Source organism: Episyrphus balteatus, chromosome 3 (genome assembly GCF_945859705.1).
Source record: "Episyrphus balteatus chromosome 3, idEpiBalt1.1, whole genome shotgun sequence".
Classification (NCBI taxonomy): domain Eukaryota; kingdom Metazoa; phylum Arthropoda; class Insecta; order Diptera; family Syrphidae; genus Episyrphus; species Episyrphus balteatus.
In genome coordinates, this window is record NC_079136.1 from 17,047,344 (window position 1) to 17,062,325 (window position 14,982).

General features: G+C 27.9%; 1 protein-coding gene across 2 annotated transcripts in view; it reads right to left on the reverse strand.

The window, feature by feature from the left end:
* Positions 1 to 11,402: 11,402 nt before the first annotated feature.
* LOC129914147 (homeobox protein homothorax) overlaps positions 11,403 to 14,982 on the reverse strand; it is a 377,750-nt gene continuing 374,170 nt past the window's right edge. For both annotated transcript variants that reach the window (XM_055993231.1, XM_055993232.1), the window contains 2 exons: positions 12,509 to 13,163; positions 11,403 to 11,634 (listed from right to left, as the gene is read on the reverse strand). In XM_055993231.1, coding sequence (XP_055849206.1) covers positions 13,003 to 13,163 — 161 coding nt within the window. In that variant the 3' untranslated portion in view covers positions 11,403 to 11,634; positions 12,509 to 13,002. The remainder of the gene's footprint in view (positions 11,635 to 12,508; positions 13,164 to 14,982) is intronic.

Below are 14,982 nucleotides of genomic sequence, written 5' to 3' on the forward strand. Positions count from 1 at the left end.
CCCGAAAATTCCTGATGTAGTGGATTTCCATCGCATCACAGAAGCACACAAGCAAGGAGTAGGAGCTATAGCAGGAGGCAGCAACGAAAACGACGACAACGACCAGGACGACTACGACGACGACGCCGGAGATAGCAGTCATCCGTGCAGAAGTTGTCGCGCAGAGTGATTAATGGTTGTCAAACAAATTGGGAAAACTTACCCAACCATCCTGGTTCCTGGGTGAATGGATTTTCCCTTTTTTTGCTGGCCCGTTTTGTTTGAGAGCTCTATATACGGTAGGGCTGAGCTGTATAGCGAGGGAACTGACTTTGCTCGGCCTCCTGCTCTGCTACTGTTGGTATTTTTTGGAATATACGCGGCTTTGCCATTTTATACCACACAGCACAAGTACACACTGGTGCCCTGGCTCTGGGTTCTGGCTTTGGGGATCCTTTTTTTTTCGGAGTCCGACGACTACTCAGTTTGTTTGGGTATTGAAGTGTGTGCACAGCCAGAAGCGAAGCAGCACAGTGCACAGGCAATGGCACATAGCCTCAACTTATTTCAACCATTTTTGTGCAAAAGAAACGAACTGGGAAGCTGATGAGGTCGACGACGACGGACGACGGACGCGTTAGTGACGCTGACGATGACGATGGAGAGGAGACAAGAGACCATTTTAGCTCTATACTATAGTAGATGTAAGAGATACGTTGTATATCGTATGTCATTAAGGCCGCTTTATATAACTTCGTTGGGGGGTTTTTTTTCTTGTCCTTTTTTTTCGTTGGTATTGTAACGCGTAAGCAATAGCTCGACAAAAGGATGTATTGCAAACAAATGAAAGGACATGCGGTTGACACTCGTTACGAATTCTGATTGGTGAGGCGAAAGGCATCATGGTTTTAAATTTTTGAATAATTGCCGCACAAGTGTATTTAAAATGGGATACTTTTAAAAATATAATGGTGAAGCACTTTTTCACCACTCGCGTGTCTTCCTTGTTTTTTTTAATGAAGGTAGGTAACTGGAGTTTTATACCTACATGAATATGTTCTGTCAAGGACATACTTTTGCAAATTATCTGTAGGTATTAATGGCTGCAACAACTTTTGTTACGGTTAGAGTTACTAAGAATATCAGCTTTGGGGGTTATTGAGTTATTAAGGTCATAAGTCCACAGTTTTCGAAAACAATACCTATCTGAGGTAAATTTTTCGGCACAAGGACATAGACACACAGGACTAGATCTGAGGCTGCTTATGCGATATCTGCTTTCAATTACTCTGCTCTGCCATTGAGCAGTGAACGGTTGCGATTGCTCCTTAATATAGCTGCTCACTGGTCAGTCCTCAGCCTTACGAAAATCCAAACTAATCTGCTTTCTTTATCTCTTATATTAACAATGATAAACATTAAGCGATCAAGTGAACAGGGAGAACAGTAAAAATGTTCGATGCTCTTAAGGGTTTAACTGCTTCTATAAGCAAAACTGCTCTCTGGTTCTTTGTACTTCTCTGTTCTTTTTCCAGAAAATATTCTCAACTCTTTAACTCCACTCGACTGCTTTTTTTTGAGCATTCTGTTCCTCATATCTAATGATTTTATTAACTATGAAAAAATCAAAGATGTACAGAAAAGTTAAACAAAAGAATTGTGTAATCGCTATTGTCCTTATATGCTACTCTTTCCTATCACTGTTCTTTCAAAAATTTTCTTAGCATACCCCTACACAGGATATAATTCCATCTTGGACCTACCAACATTATTATATCCCCACTGAGGTGGAACATAACTCCATGAATTGGCTATGGAATTATGTCCCACCTTAAAGGAAATCGGTTATTCGGCCTCAAACTGACTGATAACATGCATCTAGGTAAAAAAAATGGACACTGTTAAGAGTATTTCGATATTTAATTTCTTTTATGAATAAGGACTCGGGCAAACCTAAGCCAGATACAGTCAGTACCAACAAAAAAATGCATTTTATGTAATTCAGCTCCTGCTTTTTTTTGTTACCATTGTAACTATGCTTATTCAAGCTTTTCTGTGATCTATTATAGGTACTTAATGCAAGCTGTTTATTTTTTACAAAAAAAAAATTAAAATGACAATGTACAAAAAACTCGACTTAAAACGATTATATTTATGCTATCTGCTATCAATGGATCAAAAACTTCCCTTAATACCCCATTTAAATAGCCATTTAATAATTTTCAAACGATTTCACATTAACATTATGAATTAAAATCACCACACATAACACTTTGCCAATAATACATGTTCCGTGCATATTTATTAATATAATTTTCAAAGACCTCCCAATATGAGAACCGCTGCCATCGCTGCCGTATAGTATAAACAAAGCATTTGCAACAAAAGCCTAGATTGTTCCATTTGGCGATTGCTAGAATTCAAATCTTAATCCCATAAATATAAAGCGTGACTAAATCTGTTACAAAGTCATAAAACACCAGGGGTTGAAATGTTATTACGGCATTTTAAACGATTTAAATCGAGAACACACAAGTCCAGCGTAATCTTCACTGAAGTATTGCATTGTATAATGTATATATATGCAACTACAACATACTTTTATACATAGGTTTTTGTGGTAAGGCTTTAGTTTGGTTACATACGTAGATATATTATATTATATTATCAACCCCCCTGCTGGTTACTTTTAACATAAAATGGGACTCAGTATTGCGCGGTTTTAATCCTCGAACGCATTGACACCCCCTAGAATATTAACAAAAAAAAACCAAACACACACATGAGGAAACGTATTATTTCGGCATAAAAAAAGTAGCCCTCCAAATTTTGATACAATTTACATAACATCCCTTTAAGGAATTGTAATTTTTAGTATCCCTTTGTTTATTCATATTAAGATGACAAAAATATTTAAAGCCAAATGAAATTTGTAATTGACACTAATCGTAAGATTTTAAACTAATAAGAATGCATTAGTTTACTGAGACTCGTATGAATAATGTTAATGTTAAATAAGGGGTTAGTTTAAATCAAAAATTAAACATTCAAAACTACTCAAAATTTGTAGCAATCCATCAGTAAAACCATTCATTTTATTTTCCACACATAATTATTATAATCTTTGATGTAGGCTTTCTCTTATTAAACCGTACTTTAGTCAATTCCAGGTTTATACCTTAATGCGTCCTTAAAAACACATGTTGTTAAGTTATCCTTGCAAAATCGACAAGTTCTTTCATAACATCAAGAGTTTCGTCAGTAATATAACAAACACTGCAATAAAATTACAAGTGGCCTCAATACTATCACTCGGCTCGGAGACGGATTACTATAAAATTTTGTGATCTTAAAGCAGGTAAAGTCATAATTTCCCAATGAAATTCACATAAGATTATGAATGAAATTCACAAAAAATCCCGAAACGTGTCGGTCGGCTCATGGTATGTTCTGGTAAAGTCATGAAATATCTACGAAAAATTTCGGAATTCCCAATTAAAATTACGGTCGCCCCGTTCGAACCACGATTCCTACTAGTAAAATCAGTTCCCGAGTGGATTACAACCCATTTTAGACATGGCATTCGTAACCAGTCAAATCAGACCTTTTATTTGATACCAAATTTTCCTAGAGCAGAGACTGTTTGCAATCATTCTGCTCTTTTACTGAGCAGAAAACAGTTGCGATTGCTTTTCAATATTACTGCTCACAGCGCAGTCTCCAGCCTTACCAAAATCCAAACCAATCCAATTAACAGTAAAAATGCCCTATGATCTTAAAAATTTCACTGCTTTATAAGTACATAAAACTGCTCTCTATTCTTTGTAACTTCACTGCTCTTTTTCAGAAATTGTAGTCGACGTTTAAATATTTTACTGCTTTCTTGTGAGCATTCTGTTTTTCATAATTCTAATGATTTGATTAACGATGAAAAAAGCAGAGATGTAGAGAAAATTTTACTATGAGAAGACGATAAAAAGAAGTTAATTTTGAAATACCATTGTATCAGTACAGCCATTCAAGGAGTTATTTCTTGTAAAGAAAAATCGGAAATGTTTACATTTTTCAATTTATTTTTAATTCCATAATTTCAATTTTATTTCAAATCAGAAAGAAATTTCTGAGGCGTTAACTGATTTAAAGATTGATTAAATAACAGCTATTGGTAGCTGCTCTTTTTATATACTGCTCACTGCTATCACTGCTCTTTAAAAATCGCTCTTTAGCACACCCCTAAATTGAATAATTAACTGTATGATTTGTTTGGCACTCGCTTTAGGCTTTGACTGGAGGGGCTAAGTCATGGTAAAAAAACGCACCGGAAGTCTTCCGAAATTCAAAATATGTTTCCGAGTTTTAAGGTATATTTTGGTTTTACGAACAATAAGCTCTCCCACTATACCCTCAACATGGAATTTTTAAATTTTAACGTTAAAGATCTTACTAAGAATTAAACTTAAAATGCAATGTTTTAAGCATAAAAATTATTTGTAATTTCTAGGCCCCTTCCCATTACCGATTTTACCCCTTTTTAACATTTTCGAAATAGTTTCCATTTCTGTTGGTCGGACAGTTAAGGTGTGTAGGTAATAAATATGTTGCTTAAAGTTTAAAAATTTCATGTCTTAAGTCTAACTCCTCCTTACGGTGGGTTACAAAAGGTATATGTCAACAAAATCGAAACTACTGACTACTTTTGTTGACATTTACCTTTTTTTTTGTTTGTCACTTTAAAAAGTCGGAACATAGACATGAAATGTTTCAAATTTTAAGCTGAATATTTGTTGCTGTTGTGGAGTACACATCTCCACTCTCCAACTAACATAGGTAAAAATCAATTCAAAAAGGGTTAAAATGCTTATAATTTTTTTATGCATCCCCGAATTTTTGTCTAATTTGGCTTTTGCAATGTTTCGGAAAGGATAAATAAGAATACTGCCAATAACCCATCAAAAGTATCATTCCTGATCAACTATTTGTCTCAAGGCAACCAAAACGAAATTCGTTGCTCCTATGAAGACTGCTGACGGACTTAAAACTGAGGTCTGTTTCAGAGTTTACTTCATCAACTAAATCAGCGAGATATACTTTTTATGGTTCTAAATAGTGCAAATGTTTTAAAAAGTGCTTCGAGTGAATTGAATGCCAAAAACTTTTTGACGGAACACTAAACATTTTTCTTCAAATTATCTAATTTTTTACCTTACCTGATCCTGGTTTTTGGAATATTTACGAAATATTTCTTTCGTCTTTCGGAATGAAACAAAAAGTGTGTTTTTTTTTTTTTGTTTTATATATTATTTTCATATCATCGTTTTTCTTATTACAATTAAAAATGTACATACAAGCATTTTAAACATTATATTTATAATATAATAATAATCATGTTTATTTTTTGTTTTGTTTTATTTTTTTAATAATAATTATTTTATAATAATATTTATTTTGCTTAAATTTATTAATTTTTTTTTGTTTTTATTTTGCACAATAATGATCTTTATCATCATTATTTTAATATGTATAATCAATTTACTCGTGTGTATTTATAGTTCATTCTGCTTCTTAAATATATTTTTATATATATATATATATATTTTGTAAATTTATAATTAAAATTAGTGTTTTTTTTTTGTTTTATTTTATTTTTAAATTTAAATATATAATGTTACCTTATGATTAAATCATTCCTAAAATCTCATTCACAAAATACGCACATCATTTTTTTTTATTTTTGAATCGTTCTGCACTCACGTTTCCGTATACATCTTAACATCACAAATTAGAATTTTACTTATTATAAAAAAAAAGAGATGAAATCACTATATTAACATAAGAAAATGAAAATTCTTCTAAGAGGCAAAAATATAGTCACATTTCTTGGATTTTTTTTTTATTTCAGAAATGAGCAGAAAACTATTCAATTTACATTTTTTTTTTAATTGTTCCATTCATGTTTTTCAGTTTATTTTGGTTTTCAAAGAATGAAAAAAAACAAAAAAAACTGTATTATGCTTTGAAAAAAACCTTTTCATTGGTCTTCACATCGTTTTATCGTATACATGATTAAGGCGATCAATGAATGATTTCATTTTTATTTTTTTTATAAATTTAATTTTTAAAATTACAAAATTTTACAATACATATTATTTTATAAACTTTATACCGAAAAAGTACGTTTTTTTTTTTTTGTTTTTAAAATTTTTACGAGAATTTCTATAAAGATTTATGGAAAAGATTTTTTCTTTTTTGTTTTTTTTTTTGAAAATAATAAAGTATACACGTGTGTTGATTTTTGTATTTAATAATTTTTTTTAAAACTAATGAAATATATTTTATAAATATTCGTATACATTTTATGATTGTTTCGTGATATTAAATTGATTTTTTTTTGTTAATTTTTACACAATTTTTTTTTATTTTTTATAGAAAAGAATTAGATTTTTTTAATACATACACTTTTTTTTTTAGTTATTTTTGTTGTTGTGTTACCATTGCTATATTGTCCCTTTTCTAAATAAATCTCTTAACCATTTACCTTCATTTTTTGTTTTATATTTCAAAAACCCTGTCATCAACCTATGAGACCCTGTTTGAAAGCATTTAAATTGTTGTCTATTATTTTTTTTTATTTTTTGGAAAACATAAAAATCAACTAAATTATTTTTTTTTTTTTAAATTTTTAAATGGTATTTTTTTTTTTTTTAGTATATGCACATTTACTAAGGCTTATTCCAAAAATCGGAAAAAGTAGACGAATTTTGCTTTCTCCAAGGAAAATTGCTTGAATATAAAAAAAGCATAATTTATAGTTTGTATTTACATTTTTTTTTTTCATTTGCGTTGAATAAATTTATTACAAAAAAAAAATTGTTAAGCTTTTTATTTTTGCTGAAAATATAAATTTTAATAAGAAGTGGTTTTTTTTTTTTATTTACAATTTTCGTAAGGAGAAGTATTTTTTTTTTTTAATTTTAATTCGAATAGCTAAATATAGGTACTTGATCATAGTTTTTAAATTACGTATATCGTTTGTCATATCCAATTGAAGAAAAAATTAACTATCAGTTCAGAGAAAATATATGTCTTGGTATAGTTTGTGGGCAATTTAAAAAGCATGGAAAACTAATTAATTTTGAAAGAACTTACAATTTAAAAATAAAATATATAGAAAAAAAGATACAAATAGAACTTTTTAGAACAGATGTTGTTTTAATATAAATTTTGTGTCTGTGAACTATCAAAAACACATTGTTTACATTTTGGGTAATTTATAAATAAATACACAAAAAATTAAAATGGGAAAACTAAATAAATCAAAATTTATGTCTTTGTTGCTTTGGCTAAAGATTTACAATACTGTTTTGAAGACACTCTCTTATAGTATTAGATGACTGCCGCTTTTCCAACATTTTACTGAATTTTCACCAAACTGCATATTGATAAAGGCAACCATATAATATAAGTGTTTATTTATGAAAATGAAAAAATGATATTTAAATTCCTCTAAAAGTATTGGTTTCATATAAAAAAAAATGTTCCAGGTTTTGGTCAAAAGAAAAATCTACATCATGGAGAAGTTTAAAAATTGATATTCTCACTGCGTTTCTTCAGCTTGTTCATCGATATTAAATCAAATTAACATAGGATTTTTTTTTTTAAATTCGGTACATAGAATTTTTATGTAGACAATTTCTAAAATAATTTTTTTTGTATTTTTTCTAACATCTTTCTTGAACGGATTCCATTCACCGGAAAATTTATCGAAAATAATTCTTCGAATTACAATTCTTTGAACACAATTTATAGACAAAAAAAAAAAAAACAAATTCAGTGAACAACAATTTTTTGAATGTCATATTTTTCGAATAACAATTCATCGAAAGGCAATTCATTGAAAACAATAAATAAAACAATTCTTCAAATGACAATTAGTCGAATAGGAATTCGACGAAAAAAATTCATAGAAAACAACTCTCCGAATGATAATTTTTGCCATCTTACGGTCTTACATATGCCTCGAGTCACATAATCGCCTTTTTTTGGGCTTTGATTGAGTAAAAATTTCTTTCTCCTATATTAAAACGGACATTAACCTTTAATTAAAAGTGGTATTTTTCGTTCTACTGCCTGTTGAATTGCACTGAAAAACCAATAATGTTCAACAAATTTATCATATTTTACTCAGGTATTTGAAACAAATCTTAACATATTGAATCACCGCACCGTTACCGAAGCTTCTTTTTTGTTGAAGGATTTTTCCATATACGAAAATGATAAAACCTTTTATCCTCTCTTTTTCCAACAGTTGCGGTTCATGAAAATTAATTCAGTTAATACTTTAATTTAAGGACTCATTAAATTTTTCTTCTTATTTATCACCGCAGTCATTTTCTAATTTTTAGCAAAATCATTGCATACTTCACGGCATAAATTGTTTTTTTTTTAGTATGCAAAATTTCTGTTCCTCGAAATAATATATTTTTGTAGTTACGCCTGCAACTACGTTAAAGTTTATCTATTCTCGAAACCATTTAAGTATTTTAAGAAATTCCATTTTCCAAAAACATACCCAAATAGAAAAATAAATTGTGATTGATGAGTCTTTAACAATGTTTTGTTAATCTTTCTTAAAAAACCTTTGATGAAAAACAAATGTGAATATAATAATTCCAATGCTGAAATATACGAAATGCATTTTCGCAAAAAACACCACCAAATTTTGTCTAGTTCCCAAAAATGACACGGAACTGTGTAGGTATAAGAAATAAGTTTCTTCAGAAAAATTTGGTTGCATAGGAAAAAAAGCGATATAGTGTCAACTACATTCAGTTCTTTCGAAGTATCCGTCCAGAATATAATTTGTTTTTAAATTCGGTGAATTTCAGAAAAATGTGCCTTCAATTGCAATAATATTTTTTCTCTGCCCAAAAAAAAGTTGAGAAGTTTTTTTTTTAGCAAAATGGTTGCGATATATTGTATGATGCATTTCTTTGGATTGAGTATCACTTTTACTTTGAAAATCCTGTTGAATACATCCTTGGAAACAATATCCAAAATCAGTTAGGTATAAAAATGCTTTGTTACTTGATCAAGTTACGATACTTCAACTCAAGCTCCAAATCACTTCACTTTCTTTTTTCTTTTTCTTCAAATGCTATACATACCAATGCTTGACCAACATTTGGTCAATTTATTTGAACCTTAACGCATTTAGAATATATTTTGCCTCAGAATCAAAGTGCGACAGTATGAACTAAAGTTCATATTAGATTTAAACTAAAACATCCAAACACATATCTTTTCGTGTATATACTTACTCAAAAATTATAACGAAAGAAAAATTTTCCTTGAACAAAAACGATAGGAAATCCACAAAAATATAGCAAATCATACGCAAAAAACCAAGAGAAGAAACCAAGAAGAAGAAAAACCAAATTAATATAAAATAATAAAAACACATTCAAATCATATTTTCTCATATAATTCATCATTTTAATTTTCATTATTAATTCCGTAATAATAATAATATAATATAATAATAATTATTAAAAATAATGCGAATAATACTAAAAACAAAGAAAACAAAAAAAAATAATCTTTTACAACTTACAACCTGAAAATTTAAAACTAAAAAAAATAAAAATTACAAAAAAAAGCCTAAGTTAAAGTAAGATTTTTAAATTCATATTTTTTTTTTTTCATCTGTTTTTTGTTCTATTGGTATATAAGAGTATATATGAACAAAAGTTTTAAATCAAAAAAAAAAATTTATATCTTATTTAAGAAAAATAATAAAATTAAATTCACTGTTTTTTTTTTAAGCCAAAAGTGATATTTTTCTTTTTTTTTTACTATACAAGGTGATGGCTTCAACAAAAACGAAGCACTTCAGAAAAAAATCTACAGAATGAGTGTAAGTGCAAGTAAAAAAAAAAACAAATAAAATTGGTGGTCTATTTTTCTCACACATACTCTCTCTCTCTAAAAATAAAAAGAAAGTTTAAATTAAAATTAAAAAGAAGAAGAAAAATAATAATTTAACATGATTTTCACTTCTATTCATTTTTGTTTTTCAATATTTTACAGTTAGTTTACTATTTCGAAAGTAAGTATACTTAGTTGCTCGATTCTCTTCTTTTTTTTTTTTAAATATTTACGATTTTATTTATGCAATTTTATTTTTAAAGTTAGTGATTTTTCTTTGTTTCTATTTTTTTTTTATACATACGATTTTTCTATATAAAGTTGTGTTGTATTTTTTTGTTTTATTTAATTTCTTAAAGACTTTTTTGCTAAATTCATTTACTGATTTGATGTTGGGTGAGTTTTTATTTATGAACTGGTGATTTTTTAAAAAATAATATTTTTGGATTTATTCATTTATACATAAAAAATATAGTTTAACTTTTTCATTCAAACTATAATTTTGTTTTTTTAAGTTTATTAATGTTTTTTGTTTAATTTTTATTTTGTTGTTGATCATTCTTCATCATTCTATTCACTAACATTATGCATAATTTAAAATATAGGACTTACTTAGCTAGGCATTTAAACTAATTGATTTTTTTTTATGATTTATTTATTTTTATAATTAATTATAAGTAAAATTAATATTATATAAGTATACACAAAAATTACACGTTCTCTTAATTCTCTTCACTTTTCAGTTTTATTTTTCTTTTTTATTGAATTTTTCTATTGTATTTTTTTTTTCTTGTTAATAATATCATTTTTTTGTTTTTTATTAAAGAAGAAATTTTTTATTTATATGATATTGCCACTTTTTAAGTTTTTTTTTTTTTTGTTTTGTATTGTATAAAATTTATAACTATAAAGTTCTTTTTTTTTTACATTGTTTACTTTGCAAACTATTGCTGTTTGTTTATTTCTTTTTTTGTCTGTTTGTCCTGTTTAAGGAGATCGATTCAATTTTGTTTTTCATTTTTACATTTCTTGTTTTTTTTTTTTTTAACTAAAAGTAAATTTATTATTTTTTATATGTATTTTTATCCTGTATTCCGTTTGTAAAGCCGTAAAATCGATTTTTCATTTTAAATATTCTTTTTTTCTTTTAAAACATAAAAAAATAAACAATTCAACAAATTTTTAATTTTAAATTATAAATCATTTGTACAAGAGTGTTTTTTTATTTATTTTTATGGGAGATGATAATGAATTCTATCTTGATTTTTTTTTTTTTTTTTTTTGTTTATTAATTAATAATAATAATTTTTTTTTTTTTGTTTAATTTAACACTAAATTTAGTAATCACAAAATTGTTAAATTTAAAATTTTATGTGTTAAAATCGAGGATAAAACTATATTTATATATAAAAAATAAGAAAACAATTTTTTAATTTTTCAAAAAAAAAGGGGGAGTGTTTACACTCGGCAAAATAATTTTTTTTTTTTAACAAAATATAAATTTTTATATTTTTTTTATTTTCAGGAGGTTGCGCCAAATAAAAACATAGCTACAATTTAAATATTTTATTATTTTAGGTTAAAAAACACTTTTTGGTTTAGCACGGATATTAATTTATTGTTATCAATGCATTAGTTGTTTTTGTTTTTTTTAAGTAATATTGATACATCTGAAGTAATCTGAGTGTGAATTGAAAGATAAGACTAGAGTTTTGCGTCACTATGTGATAACTGAAATGAGAAAAGAAAAAATATTTTATTAAAAAATGTGTCAAATATAAATTAGCTTTAAATAAAATTAATGTTAAATAAAATAGTTCATGGTCAGCTCTTTTTTATATATGTTGCAGTTTTAAGTTTTTAGCCCCTTAAGACCCTAAGGTTTATTCTTTTTTCTTTCATAGAGATCAACAACTTAAGAAAATTTTGAGTAGTCTTACTTAAAATAAAGTTGAATAGAAAGTATTTAGAAATTATTTAAGACCTCTAAGATTTTTTTAGTTATATCTACATTTGACAGTCAAAACAAATATTTCAAAAATGTTCATATGACTTATCTTATGAAGAATTTTGTATGGAAAACTTAATATTCAAAAAAGTACGTAGGACCCTAAGATTCATTTCAAAAACAATTGTATTTTTGCTAAAAAATTTTGCGCTCCGATTTTGTATGGGTATAAAATTTTTCTTCCTGTTAATTTCTTTAATCTCTATTAACTCTTATTTCACAAAGCATATGAATTCATGTACCGTAAAATCCACACATGCTTGAGATAATCTCATATAAGTACAATATTAAGCAGGCCGTAACAATGTTATACTAATCTCATTAATTTGAATAAAAAGAAAAAAAAAAAATTATATAAAAGCCAAAACAAAAGGCCATCATTAACACCTTTTGTATTCAATTCTAACACCACGCAACACTGATTTCACGCTCCGTTTATAAAAGACTTGAAAAAAAAAACAAAGAATGCAATTTCTTTTGTAAAAAACAAATTGTTTGTACACAAAACGAAAGAGCTGACCAGCGAACTTGAAATTTAATTCTTTCCTTGTTTATTTATTTTATATTTATTTTTTTTATAATAAAAGTAAATCTTACCTCTAGTTTATCTCCAATCCTTTCATTTTATAACCAAATCAAACGCAAAAAATAAGTTAGGTAACAGCAAATTTCCGAAAATTATAAAATTTTAAAAATAAAAAAAAAAGTTTACGTATATCAGGTATGCGACTTTAAGCTGATAAAAATTAATTTTTTTCTATGACTTGGTGTTTTATTTCAAAGAAATAAAAAAAAAAAAATTAAATTCACTGAGGCTTCAAGTGCGGTCCGGTCCATAGGAAGATATCCAACATGGTGTTTCCAAAAATTTATATTATTTTCTTATCCTTTTGTTGGTGTGATTTATTGAAAATTTTTGTTGTTTTATTTTTTTTTTGCTTTTATCTAAATTTGCGTTTTTTTTTTCTTCTTTTTTTCCTAAGGTCCTTAAGTTTTAAATGGTGTCTCTCTCTCATTGTGTGTTTGTGGTGTGTGTCTCTCTCTCGCTAACTAATTTATTATATGGAGGAAGGAGGATGATGCGGAGGCGATTACAAATGTTGTCCATAATATTCGGCAGGTGGATAATGTGGATAGCCTTGATGGAAGCCTGGATCACCGGGCGGACGATGCATCATATGTGCTTGACTATCCATCATATAACCCATTGCATCGTGTCCATAGCCGGATGGGCCAGCATGCGGGGTATAGACTGAAAATAAAAAAAAAATTAAATATTATTAAAAAATTGTTTAAAGAAAATTCTCAAATAATATCAAGAATTATGAGTAAAAAAAATAGGAGGCTGAATACAAAATTTCCTACTTTAAAAACAATCCCTGACTCCATTTCTTCTCTCAACTACATTCTTGTGCAAATGTGTGACATAAAAATCTAATTACCCTCTTTTCTAGTACTGTAATTATTTCACCTATTTAAGAAGAGATCATCTCGCAATAACATTCCAATACACACACACACACATACACAATTATCATTATCATTGTCATTAACATCCGCCTCATTGTCAGCATCATCATCATCAAACACGCACAAAGGATATTTGTATATTTACAACAACAAACAAAAAACATTATATGGGTAATTTCAAATGAGACGACCGACCGATACGATGACTTCCGGTACTTAGAAATTGGACTTTTGATGGTATACTCTCTACATCGAGTATAATATGGTTCTTCAACTTGAGAATCAATTGTCACGACAGACGGTCGTAAAAACTTCTAACACGCGCTAAAACTGTGCGTTTATAGGTTGAGTTATACAAAAACAGAAAAAAAAAATAACAACAATATAAGAATTTAAGAGAGTCCATACACAACACACATGTGAAAAGGATATTTAAGGACATTTAATGGGTAGGTGGTGGCTACACATAATTGACTCTTAAAAGGATGTATTTAATGGTGTGGAAGTTTTGTTACTATACTTCTTATAGAAAAATAAACTTTTCTTATTTTTGTTCAATGGTTTTTTGTTTCTTTTTTTGTTTCAAAATAAAACAAAGCAAAAAAAAGGGCAAAAACTCTTTTAGAAATGGTCCTCTGAAATTAATGGTCTATATAGGATGGTTTATATAATTTCGATTAGACCCAAGGGAATCTAATATACCTCTATAAGATAAAAAAAAAAGTAACTCACAATAACTTCACACATAAAATTCAGTTGAAATTGTTAAATTTGATTACTTTTCAGAAAAGTTATTGAAAAGTTGGCATTACGATACAAAAAACTTAAATTTTAAAAATGGATACAGAAATGTATCAATATTTATCCATACTGTTCCGTTCGTTCAAAGTCTAGCAAAAACTTCCTACATTCAAGGCTACTATGGGAAAATTTGATCGGACTTAATGACATTTCCACCTTGAAAAGTTCAGTAGAATTTTTTGAAATTTCCATCAAAGAATTCCGAAAACAATCTAAGCCACTTATTCGAGACAACTTCTAATTCCCTCTAATCCGTCAGCTCTAAAAAAAACGCTCTTCTGAAAGCTGAACAAATTTCATGAGATTCTTTTTGAACATTTTCAATCTAAGTGGTTTAATTTTTCTATTGTTTAAAAATGCTTACATAGCAATGTTACTAAGCTCTAAATCCATGATTGTCTGAATTTCTTACAAGCCTAGCTTTTTTGTCGAACACGCTTAATAATTCTTTATTGTCCCTTTCCATTCCATAAAATGAACGTTTCATTCAACTCTGAACTTGATCGAAAGCTATTCATGTAGAAATTTCTTTGATATCATTTTTAAAACAGAAAGTTAGTACATAACTGACAAAGAAAGGTTGTTGGAAAAGTTGTTCCCAAAGCGGACTTAAAATTTGATACAAAAATTTAAAAAAATAAAAAATTTCTAAGAACTGTTACTTATCCATCAATATTAGATTAACTCACTTATTTTAAGAATAAAAATTAGTCCGTTGTAACCTTTGAAAGCTTTCAATCAATCAAGTTCTGAATTTTTTGAAAAAGAAAACTACCAACAAAGTGGGGTTTAATAACTGT